At 43.5% G+C, this 26,199-nt stretch overlaps 1 protein-coding gene, 1 long non-coding RNA gene and 1 pseudogene across 8 annotated transcripts in view; 1 reads left to right on the forward strand and 2 right to left on the reverse strand.

Moving 5' to 3' along the window:
• Positions 1-26,199, forward strand: part of LOC102905298 (phospholipid-transporting ATPase FetA) — a 98,853-nt gene that overhangs the window by 39,752 nt on the left and 32,902 nt on the right. For all 6 annotated transcript variants that reach the window (XM_042271039.2, XM_076564078.1, XM_076564079.1 and 3 more), the window contains 11 exons: positions 4,091-4,146; positions 6,398-6,511; positions 7,487-7,585; positions 10,347-10,408; positions 13,895-13,967; positions 14,326-14,396; positions 16,175-16,257; positions 17,262-17,420; positions 19,714-19,802; positions 20,926-21,122; positions 23,576-23,784. In XM_042271039.2, the coding sequence (XP_042126973.2) occupies positions 4,091-4,146; positions 6,398-6,511; positions 7,487-7,585; positions 10,347-10,408; positions 13,895-13,967; positions 14,326-14,396; positions 16,175-16,257; positions 17,262-17,420; positions 19,714-19,802; positions 20,926-21,122; positions 23,576-23,784 (1,212 nt within the window). The remainder of the gene's footprint in view (positions 1-4,090; positions 4,147-6,397; positions 6,512-7,486; positions 7,586-10,346; positions 10,409-13,894; positions 13,968-14,325; positions 14,397-16,174; positions 16,258-17,261; positions 17,421-19,713; positions 19,803-20,925; positions 21,123-23,575; positions 23,785-26,199) is intronic.
• LOC102908129 (non-histone chromosomal protein HMG-14 pseudogene) lies at positions 7,992-9,219 on the reverse strand (annotated as a pseudogene).
• Positions 24,732-26,199, reverse strand: part of LOC121827212 (uncharacterized) — a 44,334-nt gene continuing 42,866 nt past the window's right edge. For both annotated transcript variants that reach the window (XR_013049070.1, XR_013049071.1), the window contains 2 exons: positions 25,587-25,692; positions 24,732-25,150 (listed from right to left, as the gene is read on the reverse strand). This is a non-coding gene — a long non-coding RNA (uncharacterized LOC121827212). The remainder of the gene's footprint in view (positions 25,151-25,586; positions 25,693-26,199) is intronic.

Consider the following 26,199-nt stretch of genomic DNA (forward strand, 5'->3'; position numbering starts at 1 on the left):
TATTACTTTTTTATTACACTCATAAGGCAACGTACCCAGAGATACACAGTATGAAATTATACAACTAGTTGGAGGTAGAACTGGAATCTTAAACTTGTCTAAGACTAGAACCAGAGCTTTCAACTTGACATGTAAGGGGAAAGTGATGCATTATGGGAAAGCAGGCAGAACAGTGCAAAGACTCATTTAGACGCTACTAGAAAACTGTGAAATCCTTTGCAGACTTGTATGCTAATAATAAAGGGAATATGATTCTTACAGGTGTTAAGAGTCAGTGTGACAGGGAAATAATGAAAATATAGGCACAGTATATTAATGGTTTCAGGAATAAGAACAGGGGTTGCATTTTGCATGGGAGGATCAGGAAACTATGGGAAAGAGAGAACTGTTTGCTAGGCTGGGTTTTATTTAGATTCAAACTGTATTCATTAGATTTTGTCAGCCTGACACAAGCTGGAAAGAGGAAATCTCAATTGGGAAATTCCCCTCTTAGATTGAGCTGTAGGCATGTTTGTGGGGCACTTGCTTTCTTGATTAATGATTGGTATGGGAAGGCACAGCCCATTTTGGGTGGTGATACACCTGAGGCTCCGGTCCTGCGATGCAGAAGAACACAGGCTGAGGAAGCACAAGGAGCAAGCCAGTGAGCAGCACTCCTGCGAGGTCTTTGCTTCACTTTCTTTGGGTGCCACCTGGAGTACTTGCTGAGACAGAACCTCAACTGTCCAGAGGCAATTTAATTCACAAATGACCATTCTTCTTCTCTCTGCCATCTCACTTCCCCTTGCTATAACTGTTTTAGATCACCCCCTCCCATTAGACAGCAGATGCTTCATCACTTATGTCAATGTTTATGTCTCCCTTTGGTCTCAGCTGCTGGGATAAAACACTGATGAAAACCAACTTGGGAGGAAGAGTTGGTTTGGCTGACAAGTCTGGGTCATAGTTCATCATACAGGGAGGTCAAGGCAGGAGCAGAAGCGTGAACCCAAAGAAAGTGAAGCAAAGACCTTGGAGGAGTGCTGCTTACTGGCTTGCTCCTTGTGCTTACTCAGTTGGGAAACTTTTAATGACTACTTCTATTTCACTAAGGCTTATAGGTCTGTTTAAATTGCTTATCTGATCTTGATTTAGCTTTGGTAAGTGATATGTATCAAGAAAATTATCCATTTCTTTTATAGTTTCCAATGTGGTAGAGTACAGGTTTTTAAAGTGTGCCTTTATAATTCTCTGGATTTCCTCAGTGCTGATTGTTATGCCCCCTGTATTGATGAAATTATTAAGGCCACTCCACGTAGTTAAAAGGAAGATTTATTTAGTGGGTGACTTACAAATGAAGGAATAGGTAGATTGCGGGGGTCTGGGGAAGGTGTATTGCAGTCCAGCGGTGTTCTCTGGAGCTCTGCTCAGTCAACCTCCACCATCTAGGGTCCAGGAACAAAGAGAAAAATCGCCCATCCAGGTCTCGGGTCTCCAGACGCCTCCCTTGGCCCCGCCTCGTAGGCATGACAGTTGCCAGAGTCTCAATGGGGGTTGGAACTTCCAGATCCAAGCTGGAATGGCTACCCACTACACCCCTGTTCATTCTAATTTTCTTATTTGATATTCTCTCTCTGCGTTTTAGTTAATTTGGATAAAGGTTTGTTAATCTTACTGATTTTCTCATAAGACCAATTCTTTGTTTCATTGATTCTTTGTATTGTTTTTGTTTCTAGTTTATTGATTTCAGCCCTGAGTTTTATGTTTGCCCCTTTTATTTGTACAGCAGAACTTCTTCATTAGAACATTTTCTAGACTCTTCTTACCTAAGATGATTTCCAATCTTTTCTAATTCTAATCTCCCATGCATAGACCACATCCTGTCATTCTTGTTTCATGTAGGAATAATCAAATAGTAGTAATCTTTGAATTAACAATAGGGAACACTTAGTTCTTTTAGTTTTTTCTTATATTATTTACAAGTTCTAGAGAAGTTTGAATTAATCTTTATTTGCTTTTGGGAGGAGAGAGGGTTTGGGATAGGTCTCCCATACTGGTCTCAAACTTATATTCTCCTTGCCTCAACCTGCCAAGTGTTGGGATTATAGGCATGCACATGGCCCCAAAGGAGTACTTGAGAAAGCCTGTCAAACTTTTGCTAAGTTAAAAAAGAGTAAAATAAAATCTAATAGGAAATATGAAATTCAGCAAAAATATTAGAACTTCATCAAATGTAAAATGATAATAAAAATAAAGGGAGTGGCTATGCTGGTAGGTGGGATATGGTTGGATGGATAAAGGACAAGTATAATGGGAAAGATGGATTTTATACACCACTACCAAATAAACTATGGACATCACCTATGCAGTGAGTAGATAATCTTAGCAGTACTGCCTGGTGTTCTACCTCAGCCAGGTAGCTGTTAGAACCCTTAAGAAGGTTCGAACATGAAGAACTCAGGCCATGACTGAAGGAGCTCTGAACCCCGGATGTGACTACATTATCTGGGTCATACATGTCCCACCACCTTGGAAAACCTAGGCTACAGTGGTTAGCAGAAGCTCTTGCAAATAAGCCACTAGCCAGTCAAAACAAGGTATGAGAAAACGTCATTTCAGTCCCATTCCTGTGAGTCTACAGCTTCTCTATCTTTATGCAGCTTGTAATACTCCTAGGAATCAATAAATATGGTCATCACAAAATGAATGTAATAGATACATGACTCTCCTAGAACAAACTATAATCTGTATAGCTGGCTATATACCCAGCCTTGTTTAGGTATCTTTGGTAAGATTGTGCACGCGCGCGTGCGCGCACGCGCGCGCACACACACACACACACACACACACACACACACACACACACACACACTTCTTGGTTAGGGGCATGGAAAATATATAGTTTAAGATTAAAGTTATACATTAGCTTAGGTTGAAAAGCTGATTGCATTGGAAATCCAAGGCAAGGTGAGGTTTACGTTGTTCTCCTAAAGGAGGTTAAACTTAAGCTGAATACACAGTAGGACAGCAGATTGAATGCATAGTCTTAAATAATCTAAAGATGCATTATTAGCTTGATTACAAGGTCTAGAAAAACTTCCCTCTACACACATATACACACAGTATAGATAGATAGATGATGGATGGATAGGCAGACAGACAGACAATTGCAGACATTTTCCCTTTAGTAATATTTGTGTATCCTACTTCATCTATTCTTTACACCCCCAAACCCTGTATGCTTATGTGTATCTCTGCTCTTGTATATTTGTTTTTCTCACTAGGATTAGGAGTCTGAAGATGGCCAGGGAGGGTACTTGCTTCATCCAACAACACTAAGACATAAAGAGGGCCTCCTTACCCCTGCCAAAAATTCAAATGCTGTTGAGTCAAGGAAGAATTAAAGACTGAAGGAATGCTTCCTTAGAACATAAGTCTCTAGTGGGTAGATAGCAACAGCTATGTATTTTATCTATACATACCCTTCACATACATGGGCTCCAAATCCATTGGTTCAACCATGACTGAAAATATTTGAAACAAAAATTGCATCTGTACTAAATATTTAAGGAATTTTTTTCTTGTCATGATTCCTTAAATACTATAGTTTAATGGGTATTTAAATGGCATTTAAATTCATTTGAGTATTATGTTTAGTTTGGAGAAGATGTGAAATTTGAAGGAGGGTTACATGGATTACATGAAAACATTACATTATGTTCTCTAAGAATTTCATGAATTAGGTATCCATAGAGACCTGAAATGAAACCCCACAGATACAGAGGGACAGCTCTGTGTGTGTGTGTGTGTGTGTGTGTGTGTGTGTGTGTGTGTGTGTGTGTGTGTGTATACATATATATATGTATATATGTGTATATATATATATATTCATCTTAACAGATTCACTATTTATTATAGTTTGTAACTCATCCAGTTTTCATATGAGTGAGTCTGCTAACTTCAAGCACCTGGCAAAATCATCATATGAAAACTGGAGTAGTCTTAAAACAGATATCCCCAGCCAGAAGGTGTGAGGAGCTAGGGAAGTCTTCACATCTCAGGCTAACTGAGAGGGATGTGGGTCTCACCATCTCTCTCCTTCTCCTTTCAGAAGAAAGAATTTTGCAGGCCAACAATAGAGGATTCAACTCTCTTTTTGACTATCCGGTAAGTCTCCTACCTGCCACTATTTCAGAAGTGGGTAGTGTTCTGAACATTCTCCTTTTGAGGGGAAGGAAGACGTCGCTATTGATGCAGAAACGACAGCCTAGATGCCAGCTTAAGCCCCGCTGTCATACACGGTGCAACGAAGGCCCAGAAGGCAAACTTAACCCAGTCCTTCACTCGGGAGAACATGTCTGGGATTCTGTATTATGTGTAACGCCCAGAAAAGAAGTCTCCTGGCTTTCGTAAAATCCTCCCACGGATCTCCTGTGTCGCCTAGACTTCCATGTCAGCACACGCTCGCCGGCTCCGCTTGCTCCATTGAGGTGCTGTTTCCCGTTTTACTGATGAACCTTAACCTGCGCAGCCGGCCTCTGTGCGTGGACATTTACAGTGTCTCCAGTATTTTCCTGTGGTAAATGGTGCTAGGTGAACTTCATTATGTGTATCAGTGGGCACGCCTGTGTGTGTAAATGTTACGAGCTTTCTGGAAGTGAATTGCCTAGGCCTAAAGGGACACACATTTAAAAAACAAAAAACCGGTGACACATTTTTGCAGCTTGCCTTCTGAAAAGGTTATATCCATTTACACATTCACCCACCATAGCAAGCCTCTCATTTCGTATTTTTGCCAAACCAATTTTGATTTTTGGTTTTTTTTCTGAGGCAGGGTCTCTTGGTAGCCCAAGCTGGCTTCCGATCGGCTGGCTTTCTAGCGCCCCCTGGGGCTGCAGCCTTGCAGTTCCTAGGCCCGGGTTAAGCTACTTATTATCAGTTCCTTCCATCCCTGCCAGCTCTAGATGAAAAACGACATTTCTTACCCATACTTTCCAATTTTTTAGTGAAATCAATCATCTTTTTTGTTAATTAGCCTTTTGTATTTTTTAAAACTACCTATTAATGATTTGCCCAATTTCCTGTTTGATTTTTCATTTTTCACTTATTTATTTATGAAGTAATTCATAACATAGCAAACATTTTATAAAATCGTGCTTCAGCTCCCATCTTTGTTCACATCTGCTCCCTTATAGGTTAGTTTCTCATATACTCATTGGTGCCTTCATACAGAAAGGAAATATGGGCCGGGCAATGGTGGCACATGCCTTTAATCCCAGCGCTCAGGAGGCAGAGCCAGAGCCAGGCTGATCTCTGTGAGTTCAAGGCCAGCCTGGTCTACAGAGCAAGATCCAGGACAGGCACCAAAACTACACAGAGAAACCCTATCTCGAAAAACCAAAAAGAAAAAAGAAAGAAAGAAGAAAGAAAGAAAGGAAGGAAGGAAGGAAGGAAGGAAGGAAGGAAGGAAGGAAGGAAGGAAGGAAGGAAGGAAGAGTGTCCATAAGGAAATATGAGCATATTTTCTTTTTTCTATATTTTTACATTATCTGGATCTTAATATTTTCCAGAGTCCTAATTTCATAATAGCTTTCTACTTTTTCTCTTTTCAGTTATATAGGATTTCCTCTTCAGATCTATCTTTAAAAGACCCTTTGGGTAATCTCCAGCCTTAGTCACAAACAGTGCTTTGCCTTCCTTGGTTTGGCTTGGCTTCTGAAAGAAGGCCGGCCTTGAACTCAGAATCCGTCTCTCTCAGACCCCCCAAGTGCTAGAATTACAGGCATATAACACCACTTCAAAGAGTGTCTTACATGTTGTTTCCTACATCTATAGCCACACACACACACACACACACACACAATCATGTGTACATATAACTCAGTATATGAAGACTACATAACCATATGTATTTGTGGTTCCTGCAGGATATTAATTTATGACTTCTGAGTTAGAGGTTCTGGATAATAACCATGGTACAGTGTGGCAGTGGGAGGGACTTTCCCTTTCTCTGTTCAGAAAACAAAGCAGTGAGATACAGGAGAACTGGCTCTGGATATCATACAGACCTAAATGTGACTACAGCGGCGCCCTTACTCACCTTGAAGCACTATACAGTTGTTTAATGTCTCTGATCTTCAGTTCATTCATCTATAAAATAGATGTGGTAACACTCACCTTATATGATGGATATGAATTTCAGTACAGTTATACAAATGTTAGTTCTCTTTCTCCATAACTGTGACCCTGTCTCGTTCACCTCTGTATTCATAGTTCCTGCCACAGGTTTAATATATAGCTACGTTCAATAATTATATCCTGAGTATTGAGAGACAAACAGACCAGTTTTGAGCTAGCTTCCTGGTTCTTCCACTTGTGTTTGCTTTTTGTTGTTATTGTTTTTGTATTTTACCTATAGGACAATACCATCAAGACCTCAAAATACAATTTGTTTAACTTCCTGCCCATGAACCTGTTTGAACAGTTCCAGAGACTTGCAAATGCTTATTTCCTTATTTTGCTGTTCTTACAGGTATGGCCTGCTAAGGCATTTTCCAGTGTTTTCTTATCTTCTCTGGGGTCAGGTCATGTGATCAGTACCTAGACTGGAAGATATACTCTTATTTGACATTGACAGATGGGTGGCTGGGGCCTGTGACCAGCTCCCTAGCGCAGCAGAGGTCAGGGTTATCCGTGTGAAGCAAGCCTCCGTGTGAAGGAGACAAAAGGAAGGAGTCCTATGGAGCGGGAGTTCCTTCGGTGTGACTGGACAGCCGCAGTTCAGCTTGACCATGAGAAAGCAGATTCTTCACCCCAGCTCTAACTACAATCCTATTCCGCTGTGATAGGAGTTGACACATACCAAGGGAAAAGAATGTTATAGAATACAAGAGAGCCAGCACAGGGGGAGGGATCTATGTAGGGTGGCCTCATATTGAGAGAAGGGGACAGATTGTCTCCCCCTCCCTTGTACTGAAAATGTGGGAGAATACACGGTCTTCCCATGCCCAGGTTTTCAAATCATTTTAGTTTTATGTATGTGTGCTTACATGCCTGGTACCATATGCATGCCTGGTACATACAGAAGAGGGCATCAGAACCCCTAGAATTGGAATTAAAGATGGTTGATGCTGGGAATTGAACCTGGATCCTCTGGAAGAGCATCCAGTGCTTTTGACCATGGAGCCATCTCTCTATCCTTGCCATGTAAACTGTAAACACTCTACCTTCCGATACCTTTCATTATTGGGGAGGAAATGACTCTTTCCCATTAGGACTAAGGCAGAGACATTCACAACATGTAAGTGGCAACTTACAGCCTTTTTGGGAAATGTTTACTTGAATTTAGCAATGCAGGGAGGTTATAACAAGTGAAAAGTAACTATAACCTTTTGGTTTATAATAATAAACCCAGAGAGGTAAAAATGATGGTGAGGGCAAGAAATTTGGGGAAGTATGTTATTCTTTAGGATTCCCGACCTAAGACCTCTCTATTTCCTTCTCAAAGTTGATTCCTCAGATCTCTTCCCTGGCATGGTACACAACTGTGATACCCCTGATCGTGGTGCTCTCCATAACCGGCGTGAAGGACGCCATCGATGATGTGGTGAAGTAGCTTCCGGGGCTTCCCACACTATACCTAGTAATCGGGCTGTGGGCAAGAAGACTTCCAGAGCTACCTTGTGCCAAGAAATGCTAAATAGAGAGATGTTTCTCATGCTTGTTCCCTTATCTATCCCAGAGGTTATATCATGTCCACAAGCCCATGACTCTGCTTGGTCCCTGCTTGGCCAGAAAGGGGCTTTTTTCCTGCTCCACCACTGTTAGCCCTTCCTCCAGACTTCCTTCCCTATCTTCTCAGTAACCCAGCCCTGACCCCTTAGCTTCGGCTGGCTTTCTTCATCTGACTCTCCTCCCACTTCACACTCCTTCCCCTTCCCCTCTGTCCTCTGTTCCTTCCTTTTCCTGTTCCTTCTTTCTTCTCTCCCCCCACATTCCCCTTCTCTCCAGCGTTCTTTTTTTTTTTTTTTTTTTTTTTTTTTTTTTTTTTTTTACTCTTTCACAACTGAGACTTTATTGGTTGAGTACACAGACATTTCAATTCTTAAAACATGGACCCAAATTCTAAGAGTCATACATTGTGTTCACGTAACCAAAAGAGCCATGTATTATTGTTTCTCTTTGAACTTATTCCAGTGATGTTCCATCCTAAGCTTGGCAAGTTTTCCCTAAGACCTCACATAACAATCAAATGCTCACAATCCTTAATTCCACTGACTCACAATTTTATGTCACATACAGTACATATTCAAAATTTCAATCTTTCACAGCACATTATCACAATTGTTAGGAAAATGGACTGCCATGACCAGAGACAGTTCTGACAGGGCAAGGACCGAGGAGTGGTTTTTTAGGATACAGTCTACTAGAAACACGAGACCAGAAATAACTGAAAATATTCCAGACACAAATGCACGACCAAGACTCCAAGTATGCTTTGTGTTGTAGGATATAAAACTAGCCCCCTCTACGGAATGTTATGGTGACCCCCGAGACAGTCACAGCCTCTCCTGATTCAGTATCCTGCTATTTTCTGGTTGTACCAAAAAATAAACAACCAGCAAGTGATTTAACCTCTTAAAAAAATCATTTACACTTAAAAAATGGGATGAGGCGGGACTTCCCCCCACCTTTTAAAAATGTTTCTAGAGCTACTAAAAAACTCGCATTTACAAAATAGTTGATAAAAATATTCCTCTGGATTGTACAAGAAGGGAGGCGGGGACACTGACAGACACGATGGATGGTTAGTCAGACTTGGCTTCTTTCTCTTCGACTTCAGAGGCTGGACTCTGGTTCTCAGCCTCTCCATTTTCTGCAGGCACATCTGTGGTTTGCTGGTCAGCCACCTCCGCCTGTTTGCCCTTTGCTCCTCTCTTCCCTTTTGTTTGCACTTTTTTGTCTGATGGTTTATCCTTCCCCGCGGCCTTCTTCGGCTTCGCGTCCACCTTGGCAGGGGCGGGCTTGGCCGACAGCCTCGCCAAGCGCCGCTTGGGCTCCGCCTTCGCCGCTCCGTCCGCGCTAACCTTCCTCTTGGGCATCGTGGCGGCGCTGGGTGGGAGGCGCGTGCGAGGCCGAACCCGTCACGGAGCTACACCGCCTCGGCCGCCACCGCACGAACTGCTGCGACCCGCCGCGGGGGCGGTGGGAGAACCGGATGGACTCCAGCGTTCTTTATTTCCCTTTCCAAATGCTACTTCTGTGTGGCATGCACAGCTAGGCGCCCTGTGACGTCATCAAAGACCCACTCTTTTCCTGGCCTTGGAAAGAGAAACTGGCCTTCACAGCCAGTGCTAATTGGAAGGGGTCGGCCTGGATCTGAAACCTGCAGGTGGGGTTTGGGAAGCCAGCCTTGCAGTGTCTTCAAAGAGGCCTGATTTTGTCAAGACACGTTATGGACCAGAGTTTAAGAGTATGACATTTCCTACTCTTTTTAACTCGGTAAAATATAGGCTTAGCACATGTAGTGGTTTAAATTTCAGTCACAACCCAGACAAACAAACGGTGCTGTATAAACCCATTTTAGCTCAGAACCACATACATTCCCTGGTACCGTCTCCTTCTAGTGAGAACTGAAAACTCAACTTGCCAACATAAGGCAACCCAGCCATTTCTGGTTCAGAACTCGGTCTCTTTAGATTAAATGTTGGGAGAACCTTGAAGCATGGAAAACTGAGTATTCTGCCTGCCTTGCCCCTTCCCAGTCCTGGAAGAACCCCACTTGAAGGGGGTGCTTCTTGTGAATCCTGTCACTGGGGCATGTGCTGTATGTGTTCTCTCGCTGCCTCTGAATATCGGCCCTTCATTGGCACATCCGCTGAAGTGTTTCTGTGTGTTCCAGGTTCTTTATACAGAAAGAACTCCCCAGTGCTGTCGGCCTGCACCCTGTCCTCTTAGCTCTTGACTGAGTCATCTGTTTTCAAGCTCCTAGGCTCTAGGGTGCGCGCGCGCGCACACACACACACACACACACACACACACACACATATACACACACACATACACACACACATACACACACACACATACACACACACATACACACACACACACACACACACACACACACATACTTTTAGCACAAAGATTGTGTCTCTTTCGTTTCCCTAGTTCTTTTTATACCTTCCTTCCAAGCCTCCATTGAAAATTAGCCTCTTAGCCCAGTTTTAATGGTGGGGGCGGGGGTGCTTTGGGATATGGAAGGGGGATCACAAACAAGAACTGTAGTGGGAACTATTTTAAACTTTTAAATTGTACATGCAGTCTTCCATGTGTCTATTTCCTGAACATGTTCTGTGTGATTTTAGAAAAGACACCAAAGTGACAAGCAAGTCAACAACCGCTCTGTTTTGGTGCTGATGAATGGCAGGTATGTTCTCTCAGGAAAGTCAGTTTAGGTAGGAACAGTCCTAAAATTTGATGAGGTCGGTACTTTAAAAAGATAATTCAGGCCGGGCGGTGGTGGCGCACGCCTTTAATCCCAGCACTCGGGAGGCAGAGCCAGGCGGATCTCTGTGAGTTCGAGGCCAGCCTGGGCTACCAAGTGAGTTCCAGGAAAGGCGCAAAGCTACACAGAGAAACCCTGTCTCGAAAAAAAAAAAAAAAAAAAAAAAAAAAAAGATAATTCAGGACAGTGAAAAGAGCCTCCTGTTAAACTTAAAAAGAATCTGTTTCTGTTTAATTGAAATCTTTCTTTTTGGGGTGCTGGGCCTCAAATCCAAGGCCTCATGTATGCTAGGAACATGTTCTAGGAATTTGCCTGTAGATGTGCTCTAGCATGCCCAGAACTTGCCGTATTAACTGAGATCTCTCTGGACTTCTTTCCTATAAAATGGAAATAATATTCTCTGTCATAGAATATGCCTGAGAAAATAAAAATAAAATAGAATATCCAAGCAATTGACACATTATAGCATGAAATTAATATGCCAGTGATTATGGTCAGAGTGGTCAGCCTCTAGACTTTGGCCTTTAGGACATGAAGGATTCTGGTGTGGTTCACTGGCTAGTCTACTGTGGCCTTTTGTCCAGCGTGCCATTTGACGACCAAAGATAGCGCTTGGGCTGACTCTGTGGCTGTGCTATGGCGGCCATGTTCCTACACAAGGCAAAATGTGAAAGCTATTCTAAGAGGTGTGGCAAGCTAATAGAGTCACCTCTGACAGAGCGATTAAGGGTCACCTTCCAGGGGAGGTTCAAAGAGTGGGAAGGACTGAAGAAGTTGGAAGTGTGTGGAAGAAGAGTGATCAGTGTGAGCGGAAACATGCTGAGGGAAAACGCAGACCTGACAGAGTCAAGATTACAGCCCAGCCTCCGTCACAGTGGCCTTGCCGATACTAAACACCTGCTGTTTTTATCATATCATCCAGTTATCCGTGCTTTGGGACATCTAACCCCTCTGTGACTCTTAACCAGAGTGGGCTGCTTCCTCGAGTGTTTTAAATTCCTGAAAGTCCTGGAGATACCAAATGGGTGGTTCACTGTTGAAAAGGGGAAGGACAGCAGTTTTCAAAAGACAGAACCGGGTGTATCAGAAACTGACCATTTAGTCAGATGAACTCCCTCGGATAGCTCAAGTACTTAGGTTGTACAAGACTTTAGGAGAGGAATTTGTCAGAGAGCGAGTTTAAGAGTTCCCCAGAGGCCCTGGCTAAACTTTGAGAGCAGTCATTGTCCACATACAGGGAAGCTCATACAGAATGGCTGCTTTCTAGAAAGCAACTGGAAGGAAAGCTAGAAGAGGTGGGTCTGTGGCCAGGGCTCCAGAGACTACCTCTGTTAGCAAGCTGCGACTTTTGTTTTGGTGGTTTGGGGATTTTTTGTTTTTGTTTTTCAGACAGGGGTTCACTCTATAGTCAGGCTGTTCTAAAATCTACTCGGTAACCCAAACTAGGCTCCAACCCATGGCAGTCCTCCTGCCTCAGCCACCACACTCTGCTCTTTGGCCACCACCCAGCAACCCCCAGCCCTCCAGATCAAGTTGTATGAACTGACTTAACAGTGAGCAGCTTGTTATTTAGGCTGCCTTTTCACGAATGGTGTTGTCCTTTGAAGATCTTGGCTTTAGGAGAAGCTCTGAGTTCAGTCCCCGGCCTCTCAAGATCCTAAGTCTGTTCTTGTCACAATAGAGGGAGAAGCTGAAACCCAGAGAAAGGGTTATTAAAATGGACAGTCCCTCGCCTGTCCAGAGCGAGAGCAGCGTCAGAGCATGCCTCCTGTTCTGGTTCCACCCTTCCGTTCCCTGGCTCTTTTCCTTCAAGGGCAGTCTTGCTTTGGAAAGAGCACTGGCTTTGTGGTACCCAGTGTTTGTAAGTGTTTGCAGTATGAAAAGGACAGGCTGTTTGCGAACTCTGGGAGGTACCGTTCAGGGGGACTGTCTCCCTCTCTACCTATCTGGCCTCCATTTTTATTATAATATCCAGGAATACATTTGTAATAGTTTGACAGCTCCTTATACAATAAAATAACAGCTTTTCAGGTCTCCAGGAGAAGGTAGAATCTTATAACCCTGCTTTTTCTTTATTTCTCTTTGGTGAAAATCCTGCCTAGAGAACCCTTGAGAGTAAATGTCAAACTAAGATAAATTTTTAAAAATTTTCAGATGTTTTTTCCACAGCTTATTTCTACTCTTCAGTTCTACCAGAAAAATCCCTAAAACAAAGAGTAAATTTATAGTAAATGATTTTTACATAAAATAAACATGGCATTTTCTGGAAAGAAGTGGTCTTTGCAGAAAAAGTGTTCTGGGAAAAGTTATGTCTTCGTGTATCTGGTAAAGCACTGTATGTGACAAGCCTGCATTGAAAACGAAATGGAGGATGGATGCGCCCTCTCTTCCCTGCTCTTTGGGTACTTGGCATAAGAGAATTGTTCAAAGGGCTGGCCATGTTTCCAAGTGCATGCGCGCATGGGAGCGTGTGTGCATATATCTGTGTCCTTTATCAGAGAGGGAGTGACTATGAGTGCTGTTGGAGAACTGGAGTACAAAAGAGGGGAAAGGGAGGAGAGCCAGTGTTGTGGAATCTGCTCGTACTGCCGGCTCCTTGATAGGAAATGAGGATTTGAAGGGTCAACGGTAACCCAATGAGAGAACAAAATAAAATTAGCAAAGCCACATGATGGAATACACTTTAGCTTTTTAATAAAAGAATGAGCCACATCTATAGATGTCCTCTAAGTTGTGTTATTAAATGAAAAATGAAGAAAGTAAGGTATCTGCTGTTTAACTTTGTTTTTTGAGACATAGTCTCACTGTGTAAACCCTGGCTGGCCTGGAACTCACTATATACAACAGCCTGGCCTTGAACTCACCCAAATTCTCCTGCCTCTGCCTCGCAGATACTGGGATTAAAAACCTTACTGTGTAGCTTTGAAGTATATGTGTTACAGAAGATTCTATGAGTTGATATTTTCTAGGAAAGGTTTTTGTTGTTGTTTTGTTTTTGTTTTTCTGTTTGTTTGTTTTTTGTTCTTCAAGACAGGGTTTTTCTGTGTGTAGCCTTGGCCGGCCTCAAACCTGCTTTGTAGACCAGGCTGGCCTCAAACTCACAGAGATCTGCCTGCCTCTGCCTCCCGAGTGCTGGGATTAAAGATGTGCGCCACCACCACCTGGCTTCTAGGAAAGTTTTTAAAATATAATGGCTGCCTTTGAAGAAAAAAGCTAATTGCTGGGGAAAGAGATGTGTCAAAAGAAACAGAGCTTGCTCTTGACTGCCCAAACGAATGTGGCCCTCCTGAGATGTGTCTCCATTCATCTTGGCCTTTCCTGTTTCTTTTTGCTTTGTTTTGTCTAGTTGTCAAAACAGAATGGTGGGGAAACTCTCAGAGCAGAAAGTCAAGGCCCATTTTCTTACAGGGTTGAGGAGGACAAATGGATGAATGTTCAAGTGGGAGACATAATAAAACTAGAAAACGATCACCCTGTCACAGTGAGTACCTCCTCTGGCCCTGCCTTCCTTTCTCTCCTTGAGTTGAGGTTGGGAGCCCTGGAGCTTGTTTGCCTCCACCCCTCTTGACAGCCTTCAGAGGCCTCACTTTGCCCTGGTGTCACGGGCTCCTCTGGCAGGAAGCTCGTTCTTGTCCATCTCCTGTCACAGCTTCAGGTAAAATGAAGCAACTTGGAGAGACGTGCGTGGTAGCAGTGATGGGTCACGGATAATGAGAGTAACCAAGAGTCTGCCAAGTTCTTCGAGTGGACATCTGTCCCGGAGGGAGGGGCTGCTCTCCATCCCACTGTAGGCCAGGGGCCAGCCTTGGGCTCCTCTTCTCTGGCTTTTCTGATTACAGGCAGACATACTGTTACTCTCCAGCAGTGAGCCCTGCGGCCTGACATACATTGAAACAGCGGACCTGGATGGGTAAGTGTTTTCTCCTGATACTGCAGTGAGAAAACCCAGCCACTTAGAGGGCAAGCATGATGCAGCGAGCTAGTTTTATATCCAGGTGATAGTAGTGGTTTAGGTGCCAGAAGACTAAAGAGACCCAAGTGAGAAAAGACAATAAGCCACAGCCTCGGGACCCTCAGGTCTAAGTCTGAACTTGGGCAGCAATAATGAGCATCCGTCAGGCACAGGATTGGAAAAATGAACCCCACATTCTCTATCTCTAAACTGGGGTCAATCTGCCCTCCCTGTCTGTGAGTTCCATGCCTTGTCTTTAAGAATTGCAGACTGAAAATATTTGAAAAAAAAAAAAGGTTCCTCTGTACTGAATATGCACAGATTGTTTTTTATCATCAGTATTCCCTAAAAATAAGATAAAACAGGTATTTACATAGCATTTACATTGTATGAAGAGAGTGTTTATTGGTTATATGCAAATGCTGGCCCATTTTATAAAAGATAGCTGAGCAAATGATGGATTAGGGTGTTCGTGTGGGGTCCTTGAACCAATTGCCTGACGTCAGTGAGGGACACCTGTATCCCGAGATGTTGACTAGCATGAAAGAGAGTCATAGGACGGCAAAATTTCAGAATGGAGTTGCAACATTTCTAGGGGGCAATTTAAACAAAGAAGAATTGTGTCCTAAAAAGAAATTAAAGTGGACCTTTATTTACTCACAGTAAGCTAAGGTCTTACTTGGGAATATGGAGGCCATTTCAGAGACTTGTTTCATGGAGTTTTGTATCAGCCTACATTCCTCTTTGTGCTAACCATTCCTCTGTGATAACCATTCTTGGTTGTCAACTTAACAACATCTGGAATGAACTAAAACCCAAGCAGCTGGGTACACCTGTGAGGAAGAGGGATTTTTCTTAATTAAACCATTTGAGGAAGGAAAGTCGACCTTTAATCTGAGCCACCCCTGGTGGCAGCCTGTATAAAGGACATGGAAGAAGGAGTTGCTCCTCTTTGCCTGCTTGCCCTCACTCCTAATTCTCTGGGATTGGAGCCTACTTCTTTGGGATTCCAGCGTCTACTGAAGACCACACAGCCAGCCTCATGCACTTGATCCTTGGACTTTCCATTGGGAAACAGCCATTGTTGGACTAGCTGGACTACAGTGTGTCGGCCACTCTAATAAATCTGCTTCGTGTGTGTGTGTGTGTGTGTGTGTGTGTGTGTGTGTGTGTGTGTGTGTGTGTATTTTTCTCTCAGTTCTGCTCCTCTAAAGAGCCCTGACTAATACCTCATCCAAAAGCTTCTTGAAATCTCTAGTTGTTACTATCACTGTGCATTATGCATCCAAAAATGGTTAATTGTGATCTTTCCATGGACCTTGTAAATATTTATGAACTCAGAACTATATTTCCTCAGAGGCATGAGCAGCTTCTCACCAGAACCTGCTCCATGTTCCTGAAGGAAGCAGATGTGTGCCACCTCCGGGTTTCCCTCTAGCTTTCCTAACAGCCACTTCTCTGTGTTGGTTAAAGTCGAGGGGGTGAGTTGTTGCAGGGTATGAGAGGAAGAGTGACAGGGAGTCGGTTCTGTAGGTTCTGTAGGGAGTAGGTTCTCCGCCTACTGCCCATGAGAACAAGGAGTAACTAGTGTGAGGTACTCAAACAACTCAAGCCCTTAGCCCACATTCTGCTGGCAACATTTATTTTCTAAAACCTAATGAGAAGCACAAGCTGGTCCTGTGCTCTGGTTGTGTTTCTGTCCCATACATTTGATGAACCTGTGACCTTTACTCTAGGGAAACCAACCTGAAAGTGAAGCAGGCCATCTCGGTGACCAGTGAAATGGAGGATAACCTGGAGCTGCTGTCTGCCTTTAATGGTGAGCCGGGAAGTAGGCTGCCCGCCCACACCTTTATTTAGCTAATCAGCAGAGGATCAGCTAAATAAAGTATGGCACATTCATACAGGAACTCTTTACAGTTCATTTTAAACAATATGCAAGTTGATAATTTTTGACATGGAAGAAACAGACACAACATAATAGGGAAAATTATAGATTACAAAAGCCAGCATATACATATAACGTAAACATGTTTGGGGGAAATGTTTGCATTCGTGCATGGGATAAAAAGCTTCTAGTATATAATCAAAGGCTAATAACACTTTTCTCTAGACAATAAGTAGATGACAATGCTTCTCAAAAGCCTTTAAACCCAGCACTCTCTGAGCTTGGGGCCAGCCTCGTCTACATAGTGAGTTCCAGGCTAACCAGGGATACATAGTAAGGCCCTGCCTCAAAAAAATTCTTGGTTATTTTAGCATGTTATGGATATTTACAAAGGAGATTCGGCAAGATAGCTCAGAGAATATTCCAAGCCTGAGTTTGATATCTGGGACCCACAAGCTGGAAGGAGATAACCAACTTCCACATGTTGCCCTCTGGTCCCCACATCCACCATTTGCATATGTTCCTGCCTCCTCTGACATGCAAAGTAAATAAAGCCAATAAAGTTTAAAATATTTACAAAGGATATATTTACTAATCAGGAAAAAGTCAACTATTTCTATTTTGGAAAGAAATAGTAGGTTCACTTTAGAGTAATATTTTCATTTCTTCAGCTTCACTGATGCTGATCTGGCAATACTGATGGCAGTTTCTCTGATGATCCATGGCAATACAGAATTATCGCTTTGTTTATTTTGGTGCCCTGAAATATTTTTGTCCTTTCTAAAGGAATTTAGTGCAGGATAGGGGGCAGCTGAGAAAAACCATGTTGTAGTATATGTTGTTGTATTATACATTGTATGTTGTTTTCCTGCTTTTCCGTGAGCATTCTCCCAAGGTTACAGAGCTAGCACTCTTCCTCCTTTACTTCTCTGCAGGAGAAATTCGATGCGAGCCTCCCAATAACAAGTTGGACAAGTTTTCCGGAGTCCTGACCTATCTGGGGGAAGACTACTTCCTGGGCCATGACAAGCTACTGCTCCGGGGCTGCATCATCAGGAACACGGATTGGTGTTACGGTTTGGTGATTTATACTGGTATGCGTCCTTGCGGCCATAGCCAGACCCAGCCTGTTAGAGCCTGCTCGCCACCCCGTTGTGGGTATTTAGTTCTAAGGATTCAGATACAATATTCAAGCATATATCAGAACGGTGACTGAGTGCTGGACTAAGAGGTGGCTGGAGGGGACAGTGACTTTGTTCCAGATGTGTGCTCCCAACACAGCAGCTCCTCCTTTGTTAGAGCGCGGCTTTGTGCTTCAACACCCTAAGGCATTCATGAGACTTCCCAGCCATGTGTGGACACAGGAGAGGGTGTTCATATAGATAAAGTACAACAGAATTAGCATGTGAATGGAAGATTGCACAGAGATTACTCTCGTAAAAAGGGAGTGTAGATGGTGCTCATTATGGAAAAGAACATAAAATATGACATGGAGACTTCATGTAAGAGAAAAGCACCATGTGAGCGGCCCATCTCGAGATGTCATTTAGAACCACAGCCCACAGTATGTAGTGAGAGGTTTCCTTGGTCCGTGGCATGGTGGGGAAGAGTCTCTGCTCCGCTCTGCACCCTTAGTGGCAACAGACATCGATAACCTCGTTCCTTTCCGTCCCTGTGATAAAATATCTTAAGCAAATACTTTAAAGGTAGAAAGACTTACTTTTCACTCAGTTTCAGAGGTGTTAGTCCAGGGTTGCTTGACCCTAGCATTGGACCTGGAGCAAGGCCAAACATCATAGTGGGAATACATGATGGGTCAAAGCCGCTCTTGTCATGGTAACTGAGCCGCAGAAGAGCGAGAGGAGGGACCTTCAAGAACACGCCCCTAAGAGCTTTCTTCCACCTAAGTTCCAGACCGTCAAGTGTCTGCCACCCCAGATAGCGCCATCTACTGGAGACCAATCTTTCAACAACTAAGCTTTTAGGAGATATTTGAAATGTAGGCTTAACATAACCATAACCACAGTAGGAAGAAAGAAAGATTTACTGTAGAGAATATTACTAAAATTGGGTTTTTGGAGGTCTTTTCTAGAGCATCCGCTCTTGAACATGAGACTCCTAGTTCTCCTTCTATGGAAAATAAGACAAATACGCTTTGGAGTAGCTTAAGAGTCCACGGAAGCGCTGGCAGAACTTGTTTATTGGTTCTTGTTGTGAAATGGCAGCTTCTAAGCTGCTCGGTTTCCAACCCAAATGATGTAAGGTGGACTCACTTCCTTCACTAGGTCAGCAGTTACCCGCACAGAGGAAAACCACTCCAAGATAGTTCATTTGTTCAGCTGAAGTTTTCCCCAAAGCAATAGGAACGCCAGCATGGGTTAGTTCCCAGCAGACCCTTGCTTTGTTAATGTAACAGTGAACTTTGGGGAGTGCCGTCCAGGAGTCTCCTATTACAAGGAGCATCCTGACACACTCAGTGCAAACTTGGTTCGCTGTTCCTGATGTGCAGTGCTGGAGTCCTGCCATGATCTCTACATCCCTCTTGAAAGCCAGGGAGAGAAGGGTCAGTCTTTCTACAGACCCTGGAAATATGGTCCCTTAGCTGCCACACTCCGCCTCGAACTTCTCAAAAACCCCATTCTGTGAAGGAATGCTGCAGAGGCTAGGACGCTGCCGCCGCCTCTGCTGTGTATTCTCAGTGTTTGCTCACAGAGCCGAAAAGCCAGCTCCCCACAGGAGCACACGAGTGGCGCTCCTTCATCAGAGCACACGTAGAAACGGTAGCCAGATGATAAAAGGCCAGAGAAATTGCTACTTACAGTTTCTTCCTAAACCCCTTATGAATATTTTCTCTCACACAGCTAGCAATATCTCTAACTCATTGTTTGCAAGTCAGTTCCATAGCTATTCAAGGCTCTTTCACTCACTATCTGTGGGTATAAAGGAGCATGGCATCTGTGTCTCTCAGCCACAGAGAAGGCTCAACTCCCCAGCTTCCACCTCAGAAAAAAATCCCCATCATCCCCACTTCCTTTCTTCTATTCTCAGACTTTTAAATATAGCCTGACTCAGCAATGACTTCCCTCACAAGAAAGCAAGAGATGTCTTCTATCAGAAAATGCCTTTCCCAAGCTAAATAAGCCAGGTGGTGACAAGGGACACTCAGGTAACTGCTGTTCGGTCTACCTAGGTAGAACCGAGACGGCTGAGGTGCTGCTAAGAGGGGAGTCAGTGTGGACACTTAGCAAACACGTTCCTTCTGGTGTACCGTTGATTGGATTTACATGAGAGGTTCGAACAAGTGAACATAAAGCCATACGTCAACACAATTTCAAGCTCTGAGTATATTCAGTGACTCTAAGATCTGGATTTCTCCATTTTGCTCAGGGCCAGACACCAAATTAATGCAGAACAGTGGCAAGTCCACCTTCAAACGGACACACATAGACCATCTCATGAATGTCCTTGTGGTCTGGGTAAGTTAAACACCTTCCCCGGTTTCTTTGCATAGACGCACATCCACAGCAGTGGCTGGCACTTCCAAATCAGAATGTAGTTGTTTGAAAGTCACAAGAAGTGTAAAGAACTATCTATATGTATCTTTGACCATCATGGAAATGTAAATCAAATTATATTAGGGGATAGGCACTACCCTGAGACCCCATTTCACCTCAGTCAGAGTGGCTTTCATCATGCAAACAAAAAATATCAAGGAAGAGTTGGAGAGATGGCTCAGAGATTAAGAACACTGACTGCTCTTCCAGAGGTCCTGAGTTCGCGATTTCCAGTAACCACATGGTGGCTCACAAAAAATAGCAAGGACACCATGAAAAAGGAATTCTTAAGCTCTACTATAAGGTGGACTATAAATTGGCACATCCGTTGTGAAGAGCAATATGGAGGTCTCAAGACACTACCAGTGGGATTCCCACCTGCCGCAGCTGCAGCCCTCCTAAATGTAAGCCTGAAGGAATCAAGTCGGCTTCAGTCGCCAGCACGCCAAGACTTTGATTCCTTCTAGTCACTGCCCTTGAGGGGCTGTAGGTTCAGTGGACCCAGGTCCGCCTTCCCACTTGAGCGGATTCTGAACTGCTCACGTGACCTCCATCTTCCTTATTCTCTAGATTCCTCACCATCCTCTCTCCAGCTGCTGCCAAAGCCACACAATTCAGTGTGTTAAAGTGACAGTCCCCTCCCCCACATCACTACTGGAGCAGTTAAGAACTTGGACTCTGGCACTGTTTTGAACCTGTTTCTTCTATTCGGCATCTAAATGCTTGTGGTAGAACATTCTCCCACTCTGAATATCAAGTTCCTCGTCTGTCAGAGTTGTCATCAATATTAAGCAGCATATAAAAGAGTTGGCATGATTCCTATCAGTCAGTACTTACTGTATTCTAATTTTTAGCACCTACCTTCAAACTCACGTGGAAGACCCCTGCTGGGCTTCCTTCTCTGCCCTATACTGCTCTAGTGTCTCCCTGTCTCCAAGGAAACACACTTCAGGAGAGCTAAGACTCCAGAAGGTGGAATGAAGAAGCGCAGTCCTTAGATGTTCATTTAATTCATATTTTGCATTCTGTATTGTTTTCTCCACAGATCTTCCTGGCTTTGGGTGCAATGTGCCTTCTGCTGTCCATTGGACATGGCATTTGGGAGAGCCACAAAGGCTACTTCTTCCAGGCATTTCTCCCATGGCAGCGTTACATCGTTTCATCAGCTACAAGTTCTGCCTTGGTTTTCTGGTCCTACTTCATAGTACTCAACACCATGGTTCCCATTTCCCTCTATGTCAGGTAGGCGTCTAGGGATTGTCGTGTTCAGGGGAGGGGATGACTGTAAACTCCTGCTGCAATAACCAACTAGAGCATGATCTTTCAGAAAGAACGTACTATCTTCTTTCTTTTTCTTTCTTTCTTTCTTTCTTTCTTTCTTTCTTTCTTTCTTTCTTTCTTTCTTTCTTTTTCTTTCTTTCTTTCTTTCTCTCCTCCTCCTTCTTCTTCTTCTTCTTCTTCTTTTCTTCTTCTTCTGTTAAAGACTAGAGCTTGCTATGTTCCCCCAGCTGATTTCAAACTTCACATCCTCCTGCCTCAGCCCCAGTACTGGGATTTCGGGCATGCTCTACCATTCCTAGCTCACTATGTATTCTTTTTTTTTTTTTTTTTTTTTTTTTTTTTTTTTTTTTTTTTTGGTTTTTCGAGACAGGGTTTCTCTGCGTAGCTTTGCGCCTTTCCTGGAGCTCACTTGGTAGCCCAGGCTGGCCTCGAACTCACAGAGATCCGCCTGGCTCTGCCTCCCGAGTGCTGGGATTAAAGGCGTGCGCCACCACCGCCCGGCTCACTATGTATTCTTAATCACTTTTCTTTCCACAGTCTTGGTGTATAAAACACTCTGAGGAGTATCTAAAAACTGCATCAATGTCTTTTATGTCTAGGACACTGTGCTAGATAGTATATAAAAGGATAATAGCCTGTGCCCTTAAGTAACCTGTAAGTGACAGGCAAACACATGAAACAATTAGTAAAAAGACACACAAACTTGGTATTGCTTAACTACACCAGGCAGCCTTTCCTTACCAATGACGTGGGTTCTAAACATTCACTCTCATATCAGCTATGCAGAACTCAGAATACATTTTCCCATTAAAGAGAGAGAGAGAGAGAGAGAGAGAGAGAGAGAGAGAGAGAGAGAGAGAGAGAGAGAGAGAGAGAGAGATTGGAAAATAGATATGGTAGTTTAAATAAGAATGGCCCCCATAGGGTCATAAATTTGAATGCTTAGTAGGATTAGGAGATGTGGCCTTGTTGGAGTAGGTGTGGCCTTGTTAGAGGAAAGCCCAAGCCAGACCCAGTGTCTCTTTCTGTCCCTGCTGCCTGTGGATCAGGATGTAAAGCTCTCAGCTCCAGGGCCATGCCTGCCTGCCTGCTGCCATGCTTCTTGCTATGATGATAATGGACTAACTCTATGAAACTGTAAGCAAGCCCCCAATTAAATGTTTTCTTTTATAAGTGTTGCCTTTGGTCATAGTGTCTCTTCAAAAAAATAGAAAGTTACTAAGACAATAGGTATATACTTTTCATAATGTTTCTCTGGCTTTCACTGGAGTGTGCTGTAACAGTCCCTGTTTCATCTCTAATTTTATTAATTTGAGTTTTTTCCCTTTTCCTTTGATTAGTGTGGGTAGGTGTTTATAAATTTTATTTATCTTTTTAAAGAACTAATTTTTGGCTCTGTGTGTGTGTGTGTGTGTGTGTGTGTGTGTGTGTGTGTATCCATGTCCTCTTTTCCAAGTCTCCTAAAACATGAACTTTGATATCCCAACCCAGAAAGCATTCTCCATAACTGAGTTACTTTATTTAATAATGTTTCTGACTACCTATTATGTACCAAGTCCTCTACTAGGTGTTAGAGATAGAAAACTGAGCAATAAGGCATAGCTTTTTTAGAGAAGCTTGCTTGTGTTGTAGAAACCAATAAATAATTATGGTACAATTCACAAATTCTGTAGTCAAAATATGCATGAGTATTACAAACACTTTAAGGAGGAATGTATTAGTTCTGCCCAGGGAGGCTTACGACAGTTTGCAGGAAAGGTAATCCTCTATTCTAGAGGAAAGAATACAGTAAGTGGGCTGTCCACAGGTACAAGGTGTGGAAGTTTTCTCAAAATTGGACCAAGGTGTTAGAGCCAAAAGAACATAAATTACAAGCAAAAGAGTTTGGATTTTATCCTAAGCAATAAAGACCCAAACAAGATCTTTCTAATAAATACTGTGCCTATCCTGGATCTCGCTCTGTAGACCAGGCTGGCCTCTAACTCACAGAGATTCGCCTGGCTCTGCCTCCCGAGTACTGGGATTAAAGGCATCTGCCACCACCGCCTGGCAGTAATAACCTTTTTAATTATGCCCACATAACCTTTTGTAAGTTAACTGTTACTCCAAAGGTATTTTTAATTGACTTTTTCTGGATAGATTGCAGAAGATGAGAGGAAGCAAAGTGTGTCTCAGACAAATTATTCAGCTGTGTCAGAGTCCCGGTGAGAGAACTGCATTATAGTAGTCCAGGTCAGAGTGACAATGGGCTGGCTAGTGTGGGTGGAAGAGTCCTCAGGAGGTCGGTCCCCAGGGAAGATCCTCTTTTTACATGCAGAGTCTCATCTATCATGGACCTATAAGAAGGAAACCAAAATAATATATTTGCTTGTCCTGCTCTGACCAGGACCCTTCTTTTCTTGCTTTCTCCTTAGTGTTGAAATAATAAGACTGGGAAACAGTTACTATATCAACTGGGATCGACAGATGTATTATGCACCAAAGAACACCCCAGCACAGGCTCGCACTACCACCCTCAATGAAGAACTCGGCCAAGTTAAATATGTGTTCTCTGACAAGACAGGAACTCTGACTGAGAATGTGATGATCTTCAACAAATGCTCCATCAATGGGAAGACCTACGGTATGTGCGCTTTCCTGCTCTCCCTGAGTCTGAGAGAGTCTGCCTGGCCGGCTGCTTTCACATATAACTGCATCTACAAAGCCTCTGAAATGATCTTTACCTTCTATTCTCACAGCCCTTTACTAACCAAGCTGGGGGCAGGAAAGGTGCTCTTCCCAGGGAGGAGCACACTGGTGTGTTGTCCAGTGCCAAAGAGCATTAAAAACATATAGACAAGTAACACTGCATGAATTCAACAGGTTCCATTTAGGAATATATATGTATATACGAATATATATATATATGCATATAATAGCAATTAATGAGAAAAGAGGCCACGGATTTGAAGGAAAATAGGGAGGTTATATAGGAATATCTGGAGGGGGAAGAGATGGGAGAAATAATGTGATTAGATTATAGTCTAACAGAAACACATTTATTTAGCACCTTGTAGATACAATCCATTGTTTCGTGCTTTAAGAAGACCAGATTTACAAGATTTAGTCCCTGACCTCAAGGGGTCCCCAATATCTTGAAGAAAAATAATATGCTTGGCTATTTTAATATGAAATCAGATGGATAGTAGTAAAAGAGTAGAAATTTTTCATTGAGAAAGAGTACATTTTTGAGTCTATTGTATAGTATATCAACCAACCACAGTTAACAACCATGTCTTCTTCTTTTTTTTTTTTTTTTTTTTTGGTTTTTCGAGACAGGGTTTCTCTGGGTAGCTTTGCGCCTTTCCTGGAACTCGCTTTGGAGACCAGGCTGGCCTCTAACTCACAGAGATCTGCCTGCCTCTGCCTCCCAAGTGCTAGGATTAAAGGCTTGCACCACCACCACCCGGCTCTTTTTTTTTTTTTAAGAAAAATTTTTCATTCATTTTACACACCAATTACAGATCCCCCTCTTCCCTCCTCCTACCCGCCCAGCCTCCCCTCCCAACCCACCGCCCACTTCCTCCCATAAGAAGGCAAGGCCTCCCATGGGGAGGCACACCCAGTAGAGGCAAGTCCAAGCCTTTCCCCCTGCCTCAGGTTGCACGAGGTGTCCCACCATAGGTAGTGGGCTCCAAAAAGCCCGCTTATGCACCAGAGATGGATTCTGATCCTACCACCAGGGGTCCCCCCAACCAGATCAAACTATACAACTGTCTGGCCATCCAGAGGGCCTAGTCCAGTCCCATGCAGGTTCCACGGCCATTGATCTAACTTTCATGAGTTCCCACTAGTTTGGTTTGGTCGTCTCTGTGGGTTTCCCCCTCATGATCCTGATACACTTGCTCATAGAATCCCTCTTCTCTCTCTTTGACTGAACTTCTGGAGCTCTGTCTACTGATTAGCTGTGGATCTCTGCATCTGCTTCCATCAGTCATTGGAGAAAAGTTCTGTGATGACAGTTAGATGATCAGACCTATCTGATCTCTGGGGCAAGCCAGTTCAGTTCAGGCACCCTCTCCACTATTGCTAGTAGTCCAGGCTGGGGTCATCCTTGGGGATTCCCGGCAACTTCCCTAGCACCAGGTTTCTCTCTATCCCCATGAAGTCTCTCTCTATCATGATGTGTCTTTCATTGCATTCCCCCCCCTCACTCCCAGTTCAACCATCCCATTCTTTTATGCTCTCATCCCCTATCCCCTACCCCCCATTGCCCACCCCTCATCCCCAGTTCACTCATAGAGATCTCATCTATTTCCCCTTCCCAGGGAGGTCCATGCATCCCTCTTTGGGTCTTCCCTGTTAGTTAGCTTCTCTGGAGTTGTGAGTTGTTGCCTGATTGTCCTTTGCTTTCTATCTAGTATCTACTTACAAGTGAGTACATACCATGTTTGTCCTTCTGAGACTGGGTTGCCTCATTCAGGATGATATTTTCTAGTTTCATCCAACCAGTCTTGTATGATGAAAGCTCCAGGCTGATAAGAGACCTTGTCTGAAAAAAAACAAAAAACTAAGTGAAGGAAAGAAGAAAAGAAAAATGTGGATAGCGGATAGCGTGCCCTAAGGAGTGACAGCCAGGCTGTCCCCTGGCCTCCACGCATGAGTGTACATGTGCATGCATGCACAAAAAAATAGTAAAATAAAGCCTTCTTTTAAATCACCCAGTAGTCTCCTTCTAGAGTCCTCCTAAGTGGAAAGGAGACTAGAACAGGCGTTTATGAATATTCATGGCAGCATCATTGCTCAAAGGTAGAAATAGCCCATAACTCCTCAACAGATGAATAGACGTTTTAAAGTAGTCCATAAATATATGAAATATGATTTGGTCATAAGCAATCATGAGTTTGGTACCTGGTACCACCCATGTTATAAACCTCAAGTCCAGGCACTAAGAAAATGAGCCAGACACAAAAGGACAAATGTTGCTTGGTTCCCTGTAGGGGAAGAATCTGGAACAGGAAAATCCACGGAAGTGAGAAGCAAGAGGTGGGCAAGGGGC

Source organism: Peromyscus maniculatus, chromosome 2 (genome assembly GCF_049852395.1).
Source record: "Peromyscus maniculatus bairdii isolate BWxNUB_F1_BW_parent chromosome 2, HU_Pman_BW_mat_3.1, whole genome shotgun sequence".
NCBI lineage: Eukaryota > Metazoa > Chordata > Mammalia > Rodentia > Cricetidae > Peromyscus > Peromyscus maniculatus.